We start from the raw sequence: 19734 nt of genomic DNA, 5'->3' as shown, positions 1-19734 counted from the left end.
TGGTTATCCTATCTAATAAAAGAGTAATATGCAAATTGAACCTCACTCCAAGACACAAAATGGCTGCCACAAGATGGCCTGCAGGGGAGGGCAATTATGGGAAGTTAAGGGTGACAAGGCCAGCAAAGAATGGCAATTGGAGATGACCAGGACAGCAAAGGAAAGAAGTTGAGGGAGACCAGGCCAACAAGGGAGGGCAGTTGGTGGGAGGCCAGACATGCAAGGAGGAAAGTTAGGGGTGTCCAGCCAGCAGGGGAGGGCAGTTGGGAGGAACTAGGCTTGTAGGAGAGGGCAGTTGGAAGGAACCAGGCCTGCAGGGTAAGGTAGTTGCAGGGGGAGGGGCGGAGACCAGGTCTGCAGGGGAGGGCAGTTGGGGAAGGACCAGGTCCCCAGGGAGGAAAGCCAGGGGAAATTGGGCCAGCTGGGGAGCAGTTAGGCATAGACTGGAAGGAGAGTGGTTAGGAGCAATCAGGCAGAAGCAGGCGAGCAGTTGGGAGCCAGTAGTCCTGGATTGTGAAAGGGATTGGGCCTAAATGGGCGGGTCAGACATCCCTCAAGGGGTCCCAGATTGAAGAGGGTGCAGTCTGGGCTAAAGGATACCCCCCTCCCCATGCATGAATTTCATGCACCGAGCCTCTAGGTGCTAATATGCAAAGTGTCCCCTTGGGAGTTCGACCAGGAGACTGGAGTTTGCTCACTCACTATGACATGCGCTGACCACCAGGGGTGGTGTGGAAGACAGGCAGGCCCTGGCTGGCAGCCAGAAGGCCACAATCATCCCTGATCACCCACCCAGGCCTAGGGACCCTACCTATGCATGAATTTCATGCACTGGGCCTGTGTGTATGAGTGAGTGTGTGTGTGTGTGTGTGTGTGATTTCAGAGAGGAAGGGAGAGGAAGAGAGAGAGAGAATGAGAATCATTGATTGGCTGCCTCCTACAAGCCCCACGCTGGGGATAGAGCCTGCAACCTGTGTATATACCCAGACCAGGAATCAAACTGTGACCTTCTGGTTCACAGGTTAATGCTCAACCAATGAGCCATGCCTGTTGGGCTGGATGTGACTTTTAGGGAGCTCAGGGTCTAATGACAAGTAGTCATAAAACGTACAATCATGACACACTCTGCACAGACCAAGAAGATGGGTACATGGCCTATGGGAGGTGTTTAAGGCAGGCTCCCCAGAAAAGGTAATGTCTAAGTTAAGTCTTAAATGAGAATTGTTTTGGCCAATTATGGGAGCGGTGCAGTAGGGCTTTCCAAAAAGAAGAAAAGGGCACCTGGCTGGCGTGCTCAATGGTTGGGCACTGACCGAGGGTCACGGTTCGATTCCCAGTTGGGGCACATGCCTGGGTTGATCGCTAATGTGGGGTGTGTGGGAGGCTGTTTCTGTTTCTGCCTCTCTCTTCCTCTCCCTTCCTCTCTCTGAAATCAAGAAAAATATATTTTTAAAGATTAAAAAAGAAACAAAGAGAAGAAAAAGACATTCACAAGAGCACCATGTGAGGCAGCACACATGAGGAGCTGCAAGCAGCACTGTATTATGGGTGGGCCCATGTAGAGATGGCAGATGAAGCTAACAAGGTCCCACTGCACGGTGATTCAGGGAGTAAACAACATCTGAAGTTACATTTAAGAAAGATCATATAAATGAATGTTGGGAAATAGTGAATGATTTTCAAGAGTACGTAAGTGGCCCAGAACTGTATGTTCCTTGAGATATCTACTGATAGCCTGTAAAACAAAACATTCCATGGAAAAATACAATAATTATAGAACAGAAGATAAATGTTCCTTTTGGTGATATACAATATACATTTAACATTGAATTCTCTCAGAAATTCCTATTATAAATAACATCTCCACACATTAGGAAAATGCTGGGTTAAATGTTTTCACGACACTTTTTATTTTCAGGGAATTTCTGTTCACTTGGGACAGTTGAGGAAATGATAGCTTAATCAATGGATGTGGGCTCTATAGATGAGCTGCAAGAACAAGTATTTGGCCTCTGATGCCAGAGCCTTCTGTTCAAACCCTAACTCTGTATTATGACCTTAGGCAAGTTACCTCACCTCTCCGTACCTCATTTTGAACTCACCTGCAAAATGGAAATCACAATAGCACTAGTATTAAATAAGTTTACTTAGGTGTGAGGTTGATATGGGGGAATTATTTTTAACATAAAAAATTATGCTCTTGCTCTAGCCAGTTTGGCTCAGTGGATAGAATATCAACCTGCGGACTGAAGGGTCCCAGATTCGATTCCGGTCAAGGGCACATACCTAGATTGCAGGCTGGATTCCTGGCCCTGGTCAGGGTGCATGCAGGAGGCAACCAATCGATGTGTCTCACTCATCACTGATGTTTCTATCTCTCTCCCTCATCCTTCCTTTCTGAAAGCAATAAGAATATATATATATATATAAAATTTTTTTTTAATCATGCTCTTATTATTACTGTGTGACATGATCCCTACATGTTCAGCTAATACACTATGGTCAATATTATAACTTCTAGAATAGTTTCTGATTCATATGGAGAGAAAATCCACTTTTAGCTGAATTTTGAAAACCTTTGTTTCATTCATAAAATTTGCCAAACATGGTGAAAGACGAGTATTCTGCTTTTTCATGGTCACGGCCAATAGACGTATACCAACTAAAAAGTAAAGATGAAAGCCCCTGTGGTCTGCCATGAAAATACATCTATATTATCCTCAAGGAGGTTTCATCTGCAAAGGCGGGAACTTTAACAGAATTTGAATTTAAGACAATACAAAAATGCCTTGCTCATACTGCAAAAAACAAAGAGCCACTTCTCACTGGAATCCTAGAGAAGTCTTATGACCGAGAAGTGGTTCATGACTGGGAGCAAAGGACAACCGGAAGTATTATCCCTAAAGTGACTCCATTTCCTCCAGAATCACCAATATTTCTTCCCATACAGTGAAGGAGGTCACACACCAGAAGTAAGTGCCTATCTTTTATTTGCACCATTAAGACTTGGCAACAAATCAAACTGTACAGGAAAGCTTATGATAAAAGCATACATTTCCCTACCCTTGTTGTTTGCTTACTAGTTCCATTTTTAGTTCTGTAGGTAGCTCCGTCCCTTAACTAAGGGGCTCATATTGCTATATTTTTATAAATGAAAATGTTGAACACACAAAAAAAGTAGAATAGTATACTGAACCCCATGTACCCATCAACTATTGTAATTACTAAGGTATATAAATCAAAATTCATTTATAAACACTCCCCAGCCCCACCCGATTATTTTAAAGGAAATCATTTTATCTGAAAATCCTATATCTCTCTAAGAGGTAAGGGCTCCCTTTTCCCACAATAAAAATGAAACATTTTATTACTTGACATTGTATTCTATTGATTTTTTTGCTTTTTACTATGAAGTTTAATTTTTTCCAGCTTTCTTGAGATATGACATATAACATCATGTAAGTTTAAGTCATACAATGTAATCACTTGTTTTATTTATATATATACACACACATCTTTATATTTATTTATATCTTCATTTATATATCTATATAGATATATTTATACACACACACACACACACACACACACTAGTATATCTCTTTTTTAAAATAACAACACACCCAAAACCTTGGACCAATTTCCAGTGAATTATGCTGAGTGAAAAAAGCCAGTCCCAAAAGGTTACATAATGTGTGATTTCATTTAAATAATCTTCTTAAAATGACAAATAAAAAATATGGATAACAGATTAGTGGTTGCCAAGGGTTGTTGGGCGAGGGGGTAGGAATGGGAAGTGAATATAGCTACAAAAGGACAAGAAGAGAGATTTGCAGCAACAAAATCCCTTTATCTTGACTCTGTTTTGATAATGTACCACTGTGATATGTACAGCAGTTCTGCAAGATGTCCCAGTACCACTGGGAAAAACTAGGTAGAGCATACTTGGGATCTTTCTAATTCTTGCAACAGCCTGAATTTCTAAAATTATCTCAAAATGTAACATTTAACCATACAAAAACCATGACAGCAACTTTCCCTCATATTTTCTGTCAGAGTTCAAAGTACTCCAATTGGCCCATAAACATCTTTTTAGAATTATTCAAAGCGGGACACCAATAAGGTCTCCGCATATTCCATGTGGTTGCTATCTCTTTAAATCTTTGGTTCCTTTAATTTTTTCCTCTTGCCATTAATTTGGTGAGTAAACTGAGGCATCTATCCCCAGCATAAGCCTTTTTTTTTTTTTTTTTAAGTGCATTTCACAGATGACTATATACTTCCTTACTGCACCAGGAGACCACTTTCACTCCTGCTGTGGCATGATGAACCACCAGGGTTCCGGTGTTCAGTCTCATCCATCCACCCTGCTTCCCTATCACCTTCCACCTAACACTCAACAGCTTTCATGAGTATGTCTTTTTTTACTTACTCGTAAAAATGCCTCATCAATTATTTACGTGAAATAGAGCTTTATTTTCTAATTTTTAGAAACATTAGTTGATGTCTGAGACAGCTAAAGTGGCCTTCAAGATTTGTTATATTTTTAATTATTATGAACTTAACTATTTTTTTCATTATTTGATGTTTATGTTTCAATCTATTACAATCACTATTTCTGATGGGCAGACTGCCCCACTTTTGGTCAGTGGTCACCCCTTCTTGCTGGTGTGTGGCCTCTAACAAAGCGCCAGCAGTTTCAGCTTCCTTGCTTGCATACTGGGACAGAGCTGAGCTCATTTCCTGTATCTGCTGTTGTAAGTCTGAAAGCAGTTGTTTCACTCAGGAACGCTGGGAAAATGGTACTTAGAGACAGCAATCAAGGAACCAGAGATGCTCACTCCTAAGCATCATCAGTAGAGAAAGAAGACGGTGCCAACTGGGGTACTGGAAATATCGGGGGAGGACTATGTAAAGTATATGATTATTTAACCAAGCTATTACCTGAAATCAATATATTAAAAAAAAAAAAAAAAAAGAATTTTCTCATAACTTTAAAGGAAAAAAAATATCAGTTATACTGGTATTTCCCTATTTTATCAAGCAAGGTTTTGAAATGTTTTTGTCTCACAGTGAAAGTCTTGATACCTAGTGACAGTTAAAGAGGTGCTTATTTTCTTTGTTCTAGATTTAATTCCCCTGTCAATATGAATGCTTCATACTGTTTAAGCCTTCTTTGCAGTTATTTTTTGTATTTAAGATCTATCCCACAGGATTTGTCAAATTTCTAAATTTAAAAAAATTCTTCGTAAGATTAAGTCACCAACTTGACATATACAATGAATTTGTTTCATTTTGTTTTCAAATTTTAGGCAATGTTCTTTTTCCTCAACATAATTTTGTTTGCTAGAACACTTACATGCCAAAAGGTAAAACATTCAAGGAAGTCTAGCCTTATTTCTTCCTATTCCCCCCCCAGTCACCTCTCCCTATATGTCACCAGTTATTTTTGCCTTAATCTCCAACTTTTTTAATTAAAAGATTTAGTGTGTTCATGTATATACACATACTTATATATTTCTAAATATATTTTTATTGATTTCACAGAGGAAGGGAGAGGGATAGAAACATCAATCATGAAAGAGAACCATTGATTGGCTGCCTCTTACACAACGCCCACTGGGGATTGAGCCCGAAACCCAGTCACGTGTCCTTGGCCAGAATCGAACCTGGGACCCTTCAGTCCGTAGGCCGATGCTCTATCCACTGAGCCAAACCAGCTAGGGCTATATTATTTTTAATGCTCCCTCTTAGATAAAAAGGTAGTATATTAGTTTTCCATATTAAGTGCCATAACAAAATACCAGACAGGGTGGCTTAAACCAGCGTCACCAACGTTTCGGATCTCACGGACCACCAGTAGTTTGCCGACCACTGGTTGGTGACAGCTGGCTTAAACAATATTATTTCTCACAGTTCTGGAAGCTCAAAGTTCAAGATCAAGGTGCCGGTAGGGTTGGTTTCTTCTGAGGCCTCTTATTATTGAACAGACGGTTGCCCTCCTGCTGTCCCATCATATAATCTTCTACCTGCCTGCCTGCTGCCCCTGGTGTCTTTTATTTCTTAAAGGGACACCAGTCAGCATGGATTAGGGACCATACTATGGGGCTTCATTTTTACCTAATTATCCCTTTAAAGACTCTATTTCCAAATAGTCACATTCTGAGATAGTGGGGGTTAGGGCTTCTACCTAAGAATTCTGAGGGACCATAGTTCATTCACCCTTTAACAGGTAGCTTGCGATAAACATCATTTTATTTTATTTTATTTTATTTAAATATATTTTATTGAGCCAAAACTGGTTTGGCTCAGTCGATAGAGCGTCAGCCTGCAGACTGAAAGGTCCCAGGTTCGATTCCGGTCAAGGGCATGTACCTTGGTTGCGGGCACATCCCCAGTAGGGGGTGTGCAAGAAGCAGCTGATCGATGATTCTCTCATCGATGTTTCTAACTCTCTATCCTTCTCTCTTCCTCTCTGTGAAAAATCAATAAGATATATTTAAAAAATAAATAAATAAATTTTATTGATTCTCTACAGAAACATTGACTAACCACCCCCTGCACACCCCTCACTGGGGATGTGCCCACAACCAATGTACATGCCCTTGACTGGAATCTAGCCTGGGAGCCTTCAGTCTGCAGACCAATGCTCCATTCACTGAGCCAAAACGGTTTCGGCAATACACATAATTTTACAACTTATTTCACCAAACAGTAAATAACTCCTGGCATCATTCCATTGTAGTATTTGGAATTTTTCTTCACTACTGTCTATAGCTTACAGAATCCTCACTTTGTGAGCACACCACTGATTACTCACCAGTCTTATATTGACAGACATTTGGTCCGTTTTCAGTCTTTGGCATTACAGAGTACTGCAATAAAAAACTTTGTACAATGCCTATTTGTCACTGGATCTTCGAGATGAATTCCTAGAAATGGGATTACTGGGTCAAATTGAATATTTAATTTGGCTTGATACTGCCAAACTGCCCCAACAGAGATGCATTACCAGAAAAGGTATGAGCATCGCTGCTTACTAACCAACCGTGCCAACAGAGTGTGCTGTCAAACATTGGGATTTCCCCTAATCTTTGGTAAGAAATGTCATCTCAATGGAGTTCTGCTTATGGTGAAAAACTCCAAACGTATTTCTCACATTTAAGGACCATTTTCATTTCAATTTTGTGAACTTTAAAGAGAAAGAAAGAAATAGCACCTAAGGCACCTAGTCTGAGGGCCAGACTGGAAATACAACTAAACGGGAGAACATCCACCGGGAATTAACGTATTAGTCACAGCTGAGGAGACAATTTACAAGGAAGGGCAGAGGACACCTGGAGAGCTTAGGAACAGGGTGTGGGCTTGAGAGGGGTGGCGGGCAGAGAGGGTGAGTTGGAAGCCTTATCCCTTGGCAACAGGCATAATATCCACCTGTGAAAAGGAAAAGCCAAGGAATCTGGACCCAAGACCACAGCCATGAAAGCAGCCTGAGCTAGGAGCAGTGTGGTGCTGGGGGCAGGTGTGTGTGTGGGGGGGAGGGGTGGGGGGTAATCGACCGCGGGGTGGGGGATCAGCCGCCTTTTCTTTATTGTTTTGGTTTGTTTTTATTCTCTAAACCCAGAATGCAGGACTTGTCTATTGCAGTCACTCACCCGAGGCTTTGCAGGGAGGGAGGCACAGACTTGAGGTGCCTGAGGAGAGGTGAGAGGGCAGGAGTCTGCATTGGGACTTCTTAAACTTCCAACCCAAAGGGGCCATTTCTCCCCAGAAGAGCCAGGCCCTCCCAGTCGCCTCAGGGCGGGGACACAGCCTGCCACACCCAGCAGTTTGAGCTTTAGAGGAAACAGAGGCAGAGGCCAGGCTTACGGTGTGAATAGTTCCCAAGAGCCCTCAGTGACTGGATTGGAAGAGGCCGTCCGCCCTGCTATTCTGGGAACCAGAGGGATAAAAAGTCCAGGTTGCCAGCCGACCCCCCTGATCTCCCTACAAGGATCTCTGACCAGCCAAGGGCAAAGTAATACTTTGGGCCCCTTGCCGAGGAATAGCTCTGGGTCAGGGGAAAAACACCCACCTTACACCCTGGAAGCAAAGAGGACCAACCCACCTGAAGCCCTGTCAGAAACAGACCTGAGTGACTGAGACTGGCAGCTGGCAGCCAGGCAGAGGGCAGACGGCCCGCCTGCTTGCTGCAAAGGCCCGCAGAGATAAACCTGAGCAGAGGACTGGTGGATTGCTTAGAGCAGTGGTCTGCAAACCGAGGCTCGACAGCCACATGGGGCTCTTTGGCTCCTTGAGCGTGGCTTGGCATTGAACAGACTCGCCCAGGCCGAAAACCGACTTATGCGCATGGGCCACGAAGTTTCCATCGCACTGTACATGCAGGCCCACATGTGGTAGTTTGTGGTAGAGCCACACTCACGGGGCCAAAGAGCCGCATATGTGGCTCGCGAGCCACGGTTTGCCGACCACTGGCTTAGAGCTTCAAGCAGGATGCTAAAAGCCAAAGGACAGTGCCTGACAGTGGCCAGCACTTAAGCACCTAACAAGGAACCCAGAACTGGAAAACAGAAGAGTGGGGTCCTAAACCAGCTCCCATGGGGCATTACTAATCGGCTGAAGCAAATGACACTTCACTTTTTAATTACTGTTTTAAATTTTTTTATTTACCTTATTTTGCACCCTTTTCTTCACTTTTTTCCTCCCATTTTTCTTTGCCTTTCCATCTCAGTTTTTCTTTTATTTTTCCCCCTTTTCAAAAACGGATCTCTTTATCTGCCATATTAATCTGTTATTTTAGTCGCTGATGGTTTATTCATATATCTAACTTCTTCCCTGTTCTTACTCTACTTCCCATTCTCTTTTCTTTTTTTTCACTACTCATTTTTTTCTCTTTTCTTCTCCTAATATTTTTAAATTGTTTCACTTCCTAAATTTAGGAGTTATCTGCTCTTTCTTCTAATTCCTTTTTCAAAAAATTATTTTTTACTGTCTTCTCATTTTTCTCCCTCCTCTATTCTAAACCATGGTCCTTCACCTATTCATCCAATTCCTTAACCTTATTTTCTCTATTTATGTTCGGCATCTACAAATTCTGCCCATCCTCCCCTTTTCTGTTTTTTGTGTTTTTTTTTGTTTTTTGTTTTTGTGTGTGTGCTATTTGGTTTATTTGTTTGCTTTACTGTGTTTTCTCTCCATTCTTTTTTTTTTCTCCTCGCTATCATTCTTGCGGTCACTTTTATTGGGATTATAGGTGTCTTGTATACATTCGTGTTCTGTTTCTCCTGTCATGTCTTGTCCTGCTGTATTTTGTGCTGTTCAGTCAGCGCCTCCACAATGGCTGGCAACACACAAGCCACATAATCAGACACCCTGAGAGGAGACTCCATCACAAACGGAACAATAAAATTTAAGACCCAGCTACATCAGGAGAAACCAAATATCTCAAGTAGGGGGTGTTCCTAGAACACCCAGCCCAAAGACCTGAGAGATTGCACCGCTGGGTCCTACAAAGCATCTACTACATAAGACCAATTAAAAATATCTGGATTGCAGAACAGTTTGACCTAATACTGTGGTCGGCAAACTCATTAGTCAACAGAGCCAAATATCAACAGTACAACTGAAATTTCTTTTGAGAGTCAAATTTTTTAAACTTAAACTTCTTCTAACACCACTTCTTCAAAACAGACTCAACCAGGCTGTGGTATTTTGTGGAAGAGCCACACTCCACGGGCCAAAGAGCCGCAGTTTGCCGACCACGGGCCTAATACACAGAAATAATTACAAAGAAACAGCAAAAATGGGGAGACAAAGACTATCTCTTCGACATTTTTCTCTAGTTAACTTTTCACTCAATTTAGACGCTTTTTTAATATTAGTGATCTTACTCCTCTATGTTTGATATAAATTGAAGATCATGATTACCTCAAATTAATAAACACATCCATCCCCTCACATAGTTAGCAGTTACCACTTTTATATGTGTGTGTAAGATCTATTCTCTTTGAATACTTCCAGCACACAACATAGTGTAAATCTCCACTAATCTCTCCCATGAAAGATGAGGCTATTTCTCACTTAAATCTTCCTCTTCCTTGTTAGTTTGGTTCTTTTATTGGTTACCTTTGAAATTACATTTGTATTTCTTTACATCTTTTAAAAAAATCTTAAACTCCTCATTTGTAAGATGGTAATTATAACAGCCATAGTGCTTACTATGGCCAGACATTGTTCTGTTTTACATGTACTCATTTACTCTTCACCATCCTATATAATAAAGAGGTAATATGCAAATTGACCCCCATACCCTCACATCACAAGATGGCCGCCCCCATGTTGTCACAAGATGGCCTGCAGGGGAGGGCAGTTGGGGGTGAGCAGGCCTGCAGGGAAAGGCAGTTGGGGGTGATCAGGCTGGCAGGGGAAGGCAGTTGGGGGCGACCATACCAGCAGGGGAGCAATTATGTGTCTATCAGGCTGGCAGGGGAGCAGTTAGGGAGCTAACAGGCTGGCAGGCAGAGTGGATAGGAGCCAGCAGTCCTGGATTGTGAGAGGGATGTCCTAGATTGGAGAGGGTGCAAGCTGGGCTGAGGGACACCCCACACACACAATCACCTCCTCCATCCCACCACACCCCTAGTGCATGAATTTCATAAACCAGGCCTCTAGTAAGCTTATAAAATAAGTAAAACAACTCCACTTAAAAACCAATAGAAGAATCAAGAATCTTGCCCACAGTGCCAGTGCTAGGAAGCAGCAGGATTCAGAACCCAGGTTATCTGGCTCTAGAACATGCACTATTAACCACTACACTGATAGTGTTAATATCCTCATTACCATCCTTTCTACCTACGTCCACCTTCTGCTCTTATCTGTACTTACATCATCTTATACACAATCAAGTTGTTAAAACTTTGCCCTTAGATGAAAACAAACTGCATCTACATTATTACGACTGTATAATATAAACATTTCCCATTGTTCTGTCAAGGACAGAGATCATATTTCTTTCCTCTGGCGCCCCCTGTAGACGATTTCAAGCACTATCAATTATACTTTTCCTCACACATCCTTTATTGAAATCATATTTGCTCTAAAACTTTTGTATACAAACTTTTATTTGAAATGACATAAAACTACCTTTCTTTTTATCATATGGCACACCTTCCATTTTGTCAATCACAGGTCCTTTGTTTTTCCCTCCAGAGACCTACTTCCCAGAGCACCTTTTTCTCCTGCACAAATTTGGACTGGGTTCGCTTAAAGGCCAAATCAGAGATTTTTCTTTCATGGCTCTCCTGTAGTATTAGATCCACAGAGTCCTGAAGTCTCAAGCTTACTTCATTTTGCTAAGTAGCACCTCCAGAAACACCCAAAGAAAAATTTCCGAAGTCCTTGAAATGTCAAATGTATTTTTTTCTTTCACACGTAATTAAATTTGGCTGGGTTTAAAATATTGGGCTGAAATTAAGTTTATTTCACAGCTTTAAATGTCCTGTTGTATTATCTCGCAGAATTCAGAGTGCAGTGAAACTTGGTACCACTCTGATTATTGTTTCCTGGTAGGAAAAATCTACTTTTCTCCTTATTTTTATTGTTCAATTTCACAATGATTTGTCAAAGTTCTGACCTATTTTTTTTTTTTCATTCCTTTCTTCAGTTCAAAGAAATCCTCTTCTTTTATTTTGACAATTTCGTCCAGGCTGCTTTCTTGTTCTGAGATTCCCATGAAGTCTCCTAGACTGGTCTTCCATCTCATTACTCATTACTAGTCTGTCTCTCCTTTGCTCTATCTTCAGGGAGACTATCTTTCATTTTATTCTCTAGTCCAACTACTAAATCTTACATTTTTGCTAATATTTTTTCTTTGCTCCCTTTTGATAGCATCCCCCTTCACAGTTTTATACTTTCTTAAATTTGAGTATATACTTTCTTAAATGTGAGGATATTAGAACAATTGCTTTTAAAATAATATTTCCTTCCATTCTCTGAATAACATTTCTTTCTGGGGTCAGTTTTCAGTTTTTTAATATTCGTCTTTCATGTTCTTGGTTCTATTTAGTTGTCTGATTCTTGCATAGGAAAAGACTGGAAATTGGTATGGGTTTCCTCTGCTTTCCAGCTCAGAATCTTTTCTGCATGGGAATTCCACTAGGAACTCTGCGTGGGACAGGGAGAATGAGGAGTGTCAACTGCAGGCTTTTCCAAATGCCAGAATGAAGGCTTTAACCTAGATGACAACATCTGTTCTGAGCTTCAGAGTGGGAGATGGGGGTGGGGTGCCAACTGGTGCAAATTGTTTCACATAAAGCACTTCAATTAATCTGTTTTTCACTACCACTCCTCTCTCTCACCATCCACTGTACCTGCCAATACTGGGCCCAGTCTCCTGGGATTCCCAGCGCCTCTCTAGCTCCTTGCTAGCACATTCTGGGCTGTAAATCTTTCCACCTTTTATCTGTCAACATGCTCCCATCTGCTTTGTCCTCCAGAAATTCATTGAAGGCTGTCATCTGTTGCTTAATATCCCTCTTCATTTCCTTCCTCTTTTCAGTGCTATTTTAAACCTATCCCTCCTATTACATCAATTATTTGATGCAGTGGAATCCTTGGAACAAAACTTAATGCTCAACCCTTGAATTTTCTGGCTACTGATTTTATTAAAGTAGGTATACATTCTTTGAAACAGTGTTTTTTAAAGAGTATGAGGAATACTAATATCTAATGTAATAAGATGAATGCTATTTTTAAACTTATTTTTAGACTTATGTGTACTGCCCTAGCCAGTTTGGCTCAGTGGATAGAGCGTAGGCTGCAGAACACAAGGGTCTTGGTTCACTTCTGGTCAAGGGCATGAACCTCCGTTACAAGCTCCTCCACGTCTTGGGCCCTAGGCAAACCCACGCAGGAGGCAACCAATCAATGTGTTTCTCTCACATCAATATTTTTCTCTGTCTTTCCCTCTCTATTCCACTCTCTCTAAAAATCAATGGAAAAATATCCTCAGGTGAGGATTAAAAAACAGAACAAAAAAAGTGCGTGTATTTTTTTCAGCAAAGGGGTCTCTCAAAGGAGTCCATGAACTAAAAAAGTGACTGAACCAGCCATGTTTAAACCAAGAAAGGAGGCAGTTTTTGTTTTGTGAATCATAAAAGTTTACTGAATGTTTTAGGTAGCTATGTGTTGAGATAACATTGAAGAGTTTATTAGTTTTGAAATGTTACATTTTTTTAGGTGTTTGTAGAATGGTTTAAGAAGAGATGTCTAGTAGGCAGTGGAACTTAATGTTTATAGAACAGAAAGATTTGGAAGTTATCCACCAACCATGCTGCATATGAAATCACCCAGAAAATACAAAATTTGGAAGGGCAAAGAGTAGAACTCTGGGTAACAGAAACATCTAAGGATAGGTGGAAGAAAATAAACCTTTAACATAGACTGTAAGAATGTCCTCAATGATGCTGAATGTTGCTGAGATGGTGAAAGCAAGACCTCAACGAATGCACTGGAAAAATAAAATGAAGTGGCGAAATGTAGAGAATAAGACCAAACATCAGATAATATGTGGAACTGGACTTACAGAAGCATCTGTTTGTCTATCCAGGAACGATGTTAGATGGGAGAGGGGATTCCGGTTAGATTAGTTCAGAGTGGACATGGACTGAAAGGGATGCAGATCTGAAGTTACTAACAAGAGTGGCTGAAAACAGTTCACATGGTTTAGAATAAATAAGGAAACATGGAAATTTAAGGCACATCTGAAAGGTTAAGAGTAAACAAAGGGGCCAGAAGATTAGTACCAACAGACGGATAACAGTAAGGGAGTCTGAACAAGAATGGATATAAAGCCGGGATTGGAGAGTGAGACATAGAAATGTATATTATTAAAAGTGAGAGGGGCTTGGGTATTAACAAGCGTGGGATATGGCAGAGGAAGATGTAGGTCAATGAAGGGGAGAGGGAAAGTAACTGGGTTAAGGTGCTAGAATCAGATGTACCAGTGGTCAGCAAACTGGGGCTCTAGAGCTACATGTGGCTCTTTGGCCCTTGGAGTTTTTAGCAAAGGCCAGCTTAGGCCAGTTTAAAAAATTTGGCTCTCAAAAAAAATTTCAATTGTTGTAATGTCGATATTTGGCTCTGTTGACTAATGAGTTTGCCAACCACTAGATTATACCATACATAAAAGAGGGTGAAGGCATCTGAGTCAGGCTAGGACTTGACACACTGACTCAGTGCTAGTTCCTAAACTCTTCCTTTATGAGGGGAAGCAATCCAGCCACTGGAAGAAACAAGGTCAAACCAGTGCAGAGGTGCACTCATCCCTGTCCAGAAAATTAAAGGATTCCCCAAATAGCATCAGGTTAGATTAGATTCAGAGATAAGAACTGATTTAACATTTGAGTGCAATGACTCACTGTGCTGGATTTACCCAACACAAGAAAGATGCAAAGAGGCCCTTGGGTAATAAAGAATCCTATATAGTAAAGAGCTAATTTGGAAATTGACCGTTATACCACATACAAGATGGCCACCCCCATGTGGCCACAAGATGGTCACCCTGATGTGGTCAAAAGATGGCCAACATAAGATGGCTACCACAAGATGGCCGGCAGGGGAGGGCAGTTAGCTCTGACCAGGCTGGCAGGGGAGGGCAGTTGGTGGCGACCAAGCCGGCAGGGGAAGGCAGTTGGGGTGACCAGGCCTGCAGGGGAGAGCAGTTGGGGGGATACCAGGCCTGCAGGGGAGGGCAGTTAATGGGGACAAGGCCAGCAGGGGAGGGCAGTTAGGGGTGACCAGACCAGCAGGGGAAGGCAGTTGAGGGTGGCTGGGTCAGCAGGGAGGGCAGTTAGGCATCTATCAGGCTGGCAGGCAGACACGGTTAAGGGCGGGCAGGCAGGCAGGCAGGCAGGTGAGCAGTTGAGAGCCAGCAGTCCCGAATTGTGAGAGGAATGTCCGACTACCAGTTTAGGCCCAATAGATGGGGCCTAAACTGGCAGTTGGACATCCCCTGAGGGGTCCCAGATTGGAGGGTGCAGGCTGGGCTGAGGGACACTCCCCACCAGTACACGAATTTCATGCATCAGGTCTCTTGTTGAGTAAATAATCCCTTATGGCCCTTACTATTCTATGATAAGAGGATTTTAATCTCTCGGTCTAATGTTAACTAAAAAAACAAAAATTTTGTTTCCATATTTTCCCAACCACAGAACAAAGAAATGCACCACTTCTACTCCATAATAAATCTTGGACACACACTCACCTGATTCTTTTTAGGGTGTACTCTGTCTGTGCACTTGCTTTCTTGGGATTTCCTCCTCTTGATTTTCTTTTCTTGGCAGGGCTGAGCTTCTGTATTAAGTAAGTTGCAAACACTGTCTTCTGCAAAACTGATCAATTGCTATAAAGAAAATTTAAAGTAGTAATACCATACAATGCAGTACGTTACATTTTAATACATGTTCTCTTACATTTATTTTCTTTCCCATGCTCTTCTGCTTTCCTCTAAATTCACAAATTCCATCAGATATATTTTAACCAACTTAACCTCACCTGAGGGAAGCAGTAACTACTAATTTCTGATCTACCAAACATGGACCCAGAGGCATATGCACTTTGCCCAATTATCATACAAAAAAAAAAAAAATTTAAATATTAGTTAATTTAGTCATTCACCAAAACATTTATTGAGCATCTACAAGTTAGCATCTAACTGCTTGCAGTTCAGCTATATGAAAAAACAATCATGAATTATTAGATTATCTAAGTTTGAATTCTAGGTATATCATTTAATAATATCAGCCAGAAACCCTATAACATATAACATAGTACATATATTAATGCACTATGATGCTATAGACAAAAATCCAATTTTATATAATTTAATAAAATACAAAAAGATATGCACTCAATGAAAATTAGTCTCATACTGAAAATAATTGAAATGCTATGTTAAAAAAACACACACAAAACAAAGTATAGTTTTAAAAAAAGATCATATTTATGCCATTTTCTAGCTGTGCTTATTATATGCTACTCTTCTCCACTTTGTACCTCAATAAAATCCATAAAACCTCACAGATTTCAAAAAAGGTTTTCAAACATTTTATCTTCCACATTAACACCAACTCTGAAGGCTTCTTGTTTTATTGGATTTTTCTTCTAATAGAATTAATTAAAACCAAAGCAGGAAACATCATTACTGGGTGACATGCTAAGTAGGATACAGTATTAGCTCTTAATAACACCATTCAAGCAAAAATTTTACCCATAATCAATCATGAAAAAAGAAAAAATCTAATGCAAAATAAATAAATAAAACATTGTTCCAAATAGAAACACTTACGCTTCTTCTGTTAGAGGTCCGTGTTCTTCTACCACCTTTATAGGAAGGTATTTTATTGTGGTTATTTGCAGATGTATCTGTACCTGAAGAACAAAACACAAGCAAAATTAGGGTAGTTAGCAAAACAGTTTAAGATCCATCATTTCTAAGGTACTGCATACTCTTCTGTACATACTTTGCTTTTACTATCTTATCATATCTAAACGTAATTATCATTTGGAACTCAAAAATATTAAAACTTTAAGCTTACTGAATACTCAGAAACTTTTGACACTTTCCATGAGAATGTAAAATGTTATCATGTTCAGATAACAGATTAAATCATATTATAAACACTCACATTTTCACTCATTCCATTTATTTCAAGATACATTTTGTACAATGAAATTGTAATAAAGGTCATTATGATGATAATAAAAATATCTTATTTTACAAATTTTAGGAAAATTTTGATTACTTTTAATGATATAAATGAAAGGCAGTATGAAGAGCATATTCTTTTGAACCTGATAGATTAATGCTTCAAATTTTAACTACTTTGATACTGCATGTCTTAGATTCTATGCTAATGAGCTCGGTTCGTGTCCCATAGCAAAAGAAAAGCCATTAAAAGATTTCAACCAGGGGGAAGGTATGAATAATGATTCCCATGACATGCTTGCCAGCCTAGTTCCGTTCTGTCAGGAAAGTGCAACAATATTTGTTGCCTTGTCACCTTGTTACAATCATAAAAAATCAGAGAATTTGGGAAGTACATGTGTCCGACATGCCATGTTACTGCTGATGAAAAATTGTGGATATTTCAGAATGACCCTTACAATCCATGTCATTTCCACTTTGCTAACTGGGAAAAGAAGCTCCCATCTAAGGAAGTTAAAGGTGGATGATTATGAAGTGGGACTTGAAATCGAAATGGATGGGTAGGAGGCTTCTTATAAGCTTTTCTACACTATTTATTTTTTATGCCATGTATGCATTGTTCTAATAAAAATAAAATTTTAAAAAGACAATAAGGAAATTAAGTTCCATATACACAGACATTGCAAATAACAATTATGAATATAAGATAAACAAATGTTATTACCTGAGAGATTCTCAGAGATTGAAGACTTACTAAGAGGGCTCGAAACAGCAAATGATACCTGAAGAGGTTCTATGTTTTCCTAAACAAGGAAAAAAGGTAGAAATTAGACATCCTTAAATTCAGTGGATATGTAAGCAATGGGCCCCCCCTGCCCAAAATGAATTTATTTTGGTAGGTGAAATTATAATCTGAATAAAGTTGGGAGATCAAAAAAAGGTTGAAAAAAAAGTCAAGGCAAAATGAAAGATATTGTATATAAAAATATATTTTATAACATTTACCAATTATCTTGAACAAAACCAATCCACCAAAAAACAAAACAAAACAAAAACCCTTTAAGTGGAAGTGATCATAATGATCCATTCATAAGTTACTTTTTGGCTTATTTAAAATACTATGCCCTAATTCCTTTAAAAGTAAATAAGATAAACACAACCTAACATTACAATATTATTGAGGGGAACTTCAGGTAGAATGGCAATATACTTCTCAAATCTTTTCTTTTCAACGTAATTGCCATTTTAATGGTAAATTTGATTTTTCAGATAAAATTTGTCAGGATGAAAAACATTTATTTTCACTATTTTGCTTAGAGGTCTTATCAGAAATGAACCCTGGATATAGTCAAATGGTTTTTCTACTGAGATGAACATAAGACTTTTCAGTCTTACTGTGTTAAAATGGTGAGTGACCATTGTTTTTAAAATAATAAACCATCTTCGCATCATGGGTTACATCTCATTTAATCACAATGTGTTCTTTTTATATACTCTTACTTTTCTTATGTCTGATTATGGTATCCTATAATGCTGACAATAATGAATTGGGAAGTATTCCCAAGGAATGAGAACCGCTGCTGTAGAGCCTAAGACCATTGGAAAACACAGATATTTATATTACGATTCATTAATAGTAGCAAAATTACAGTTATGAAGTAGGTATATAGAAGAGTGCGTGTAGAATTAGTACTATATTTTCCATATATGTTTGACAGAATTCATTAGTAAAATCATCTGGTCATACAGTTTTCTTTGTGAGGTTTAACTATAACTTAAATGTCTTTAGTTGATATAGTGTTTTTCAAGAAATGTGTCTAGTTTATCTAAGTTGTTGAATTTACTGGCATAACGTTTCCGGGATAGCCATTATCCTTTTAATATGTTAGCACATATAGTTATAATACCTCTCACATTCGTAACTCTGGTAACTTGAGTAATCTCTCTTTTCCCTGAAGAGTCTGATTAGAATTTTACTAACACTATTATTTTAAAGCAGTACCTTTGTAAAAATATATATTTTATTTATTTTTTACGCAGAGGAAGAGAGAGGGGATAGAGAGTTAGAAACATCGATGAGAGAGAATCATCTATCAGCTACCTCTTGTACACCCCTACTGTGGATGTGCCCGCAACCAAGTTACACGTCCGTGACAGGAATCAAACCTGGGACCTTTCAGTCCGCAGGCTGACGCTCTTAGCAACTGAGCCAAACCAGTTTTGGCAAGCACTATCTTTTGATTTCAATCATTTTTCTCTATTGTTTGTATTTTCTATTCCACTGATTTCTACATTTATCTTTATTACTGTATTTTTCGGACCATAAGACGCACTTTTTTCCCCCCAGAAGTGGGGGGGAAAAGTCCCTGCGTCTTATGGTCCAAATATAGCCTACACATATACTTTAAAAAAAAAGTTTTTTTACTTGCCCGGCTCTGTGTGGTCTCTGTGTGCTTGCCCGGCTCTAAAATGGTTCTAAATGCTGCTGTTTACTTTACAGGGTTGATTACATGTGTTTATGACTGTGATGTTGGGTTTTAACGCACATAAAATATTTTAGGACACTATTTGTTTCAAAATCTTTTTTTCTTCATTTCCCTTCTCTAAAAACTGGTGCGTCTTATGGTCCGGAGCGTCTTATGGTCCGAAAAATACGGTACTTCCTTTCTTCTGCTCATTTCGCTTTAATTTTTCTTTTTCTAATTTCTTAAAAGAAGTTAAGATTAGTGAGACAGCTCTTATTTTGAAATAAAAGTTTAATTTTTAAAAATTTCCTCTAAGCACTTCTTTAGCACCATTCCATACATTTGTGCTGTCCTTTTAAAGTGGTTTATGATTTATAGTATGCATCTTTAACTTATACCACTTTGTGCACAGCCTAAGAACTCTTCCCAGTCTTTACACCATGTTATTTTTATTGTATATTTATTTACATAGGTTATAAAGCAAACAATAGACTGTTGTTACTCTTACTCTGAATGATTACCTTTTAGAGATTAAGAGGAGGAAACAGTCTGTTGCCTACATAT

At 39.6% G+C, this 19734-nt stretch overlaps 1 protein-coding gene across 4 annotated transcripts in view; it reads right to left on the bottom strand.

Moving 5' to 3' along the window:
• CDCA2 (cell division cycle associated 2) overlaps positions 1–19734 on the bottom strand; it is a 54999-nt gene that overhangs the window by 5510 nt on the left and 29755 nt on the right. For 3 of the 4 annotated variants that reach the window (XM_036450445.2, XM_045585912.1, XM_045585914.1), the window contains 3 exons: positions 17430–17508; positions 16346–16428; positions 15263–15400 (listed from right to left, as the gene is read on the bottom strand). In XM_036450445.2, coding sequence (XP_036306338.1) covers positions 15263–15400; positions 16346–16428; positions 17430–17508 — 300 coding nt within the window. The remainder of the gene's footprint in view (positions 1–15262; positions 15401–16345; positions 16429–17429; positions 17509–19734) is intronic. The other variant, XM_045585913.1, reaches the window with a different exon arrangement.

The sequence above is a fragment of the Pipistrellus kuhlii genome, unplaced genomic scaffold (assembly GCF_014108245.1).
Source record: "Pipistrellus kuhlii isolate mPipKuh1 unplaced genomic scaffold, mPipKuh1.p scaffold_m20_p_21, whole genome shotgun sequence".
Classification (NCBI taxonomy): domain Eukaryota; kingdom Metazoa; phylum Chordata; class Mammalia; order Chiroptera; family Vespertilionidae; genus Pipistrellus; species Pipistrellus kuhlii.
The sequence above is the reverse complement of the archived record's forward strand: the minus strand, read 5'-3'. Positions and strand labels throughout refer to the sequence as shown.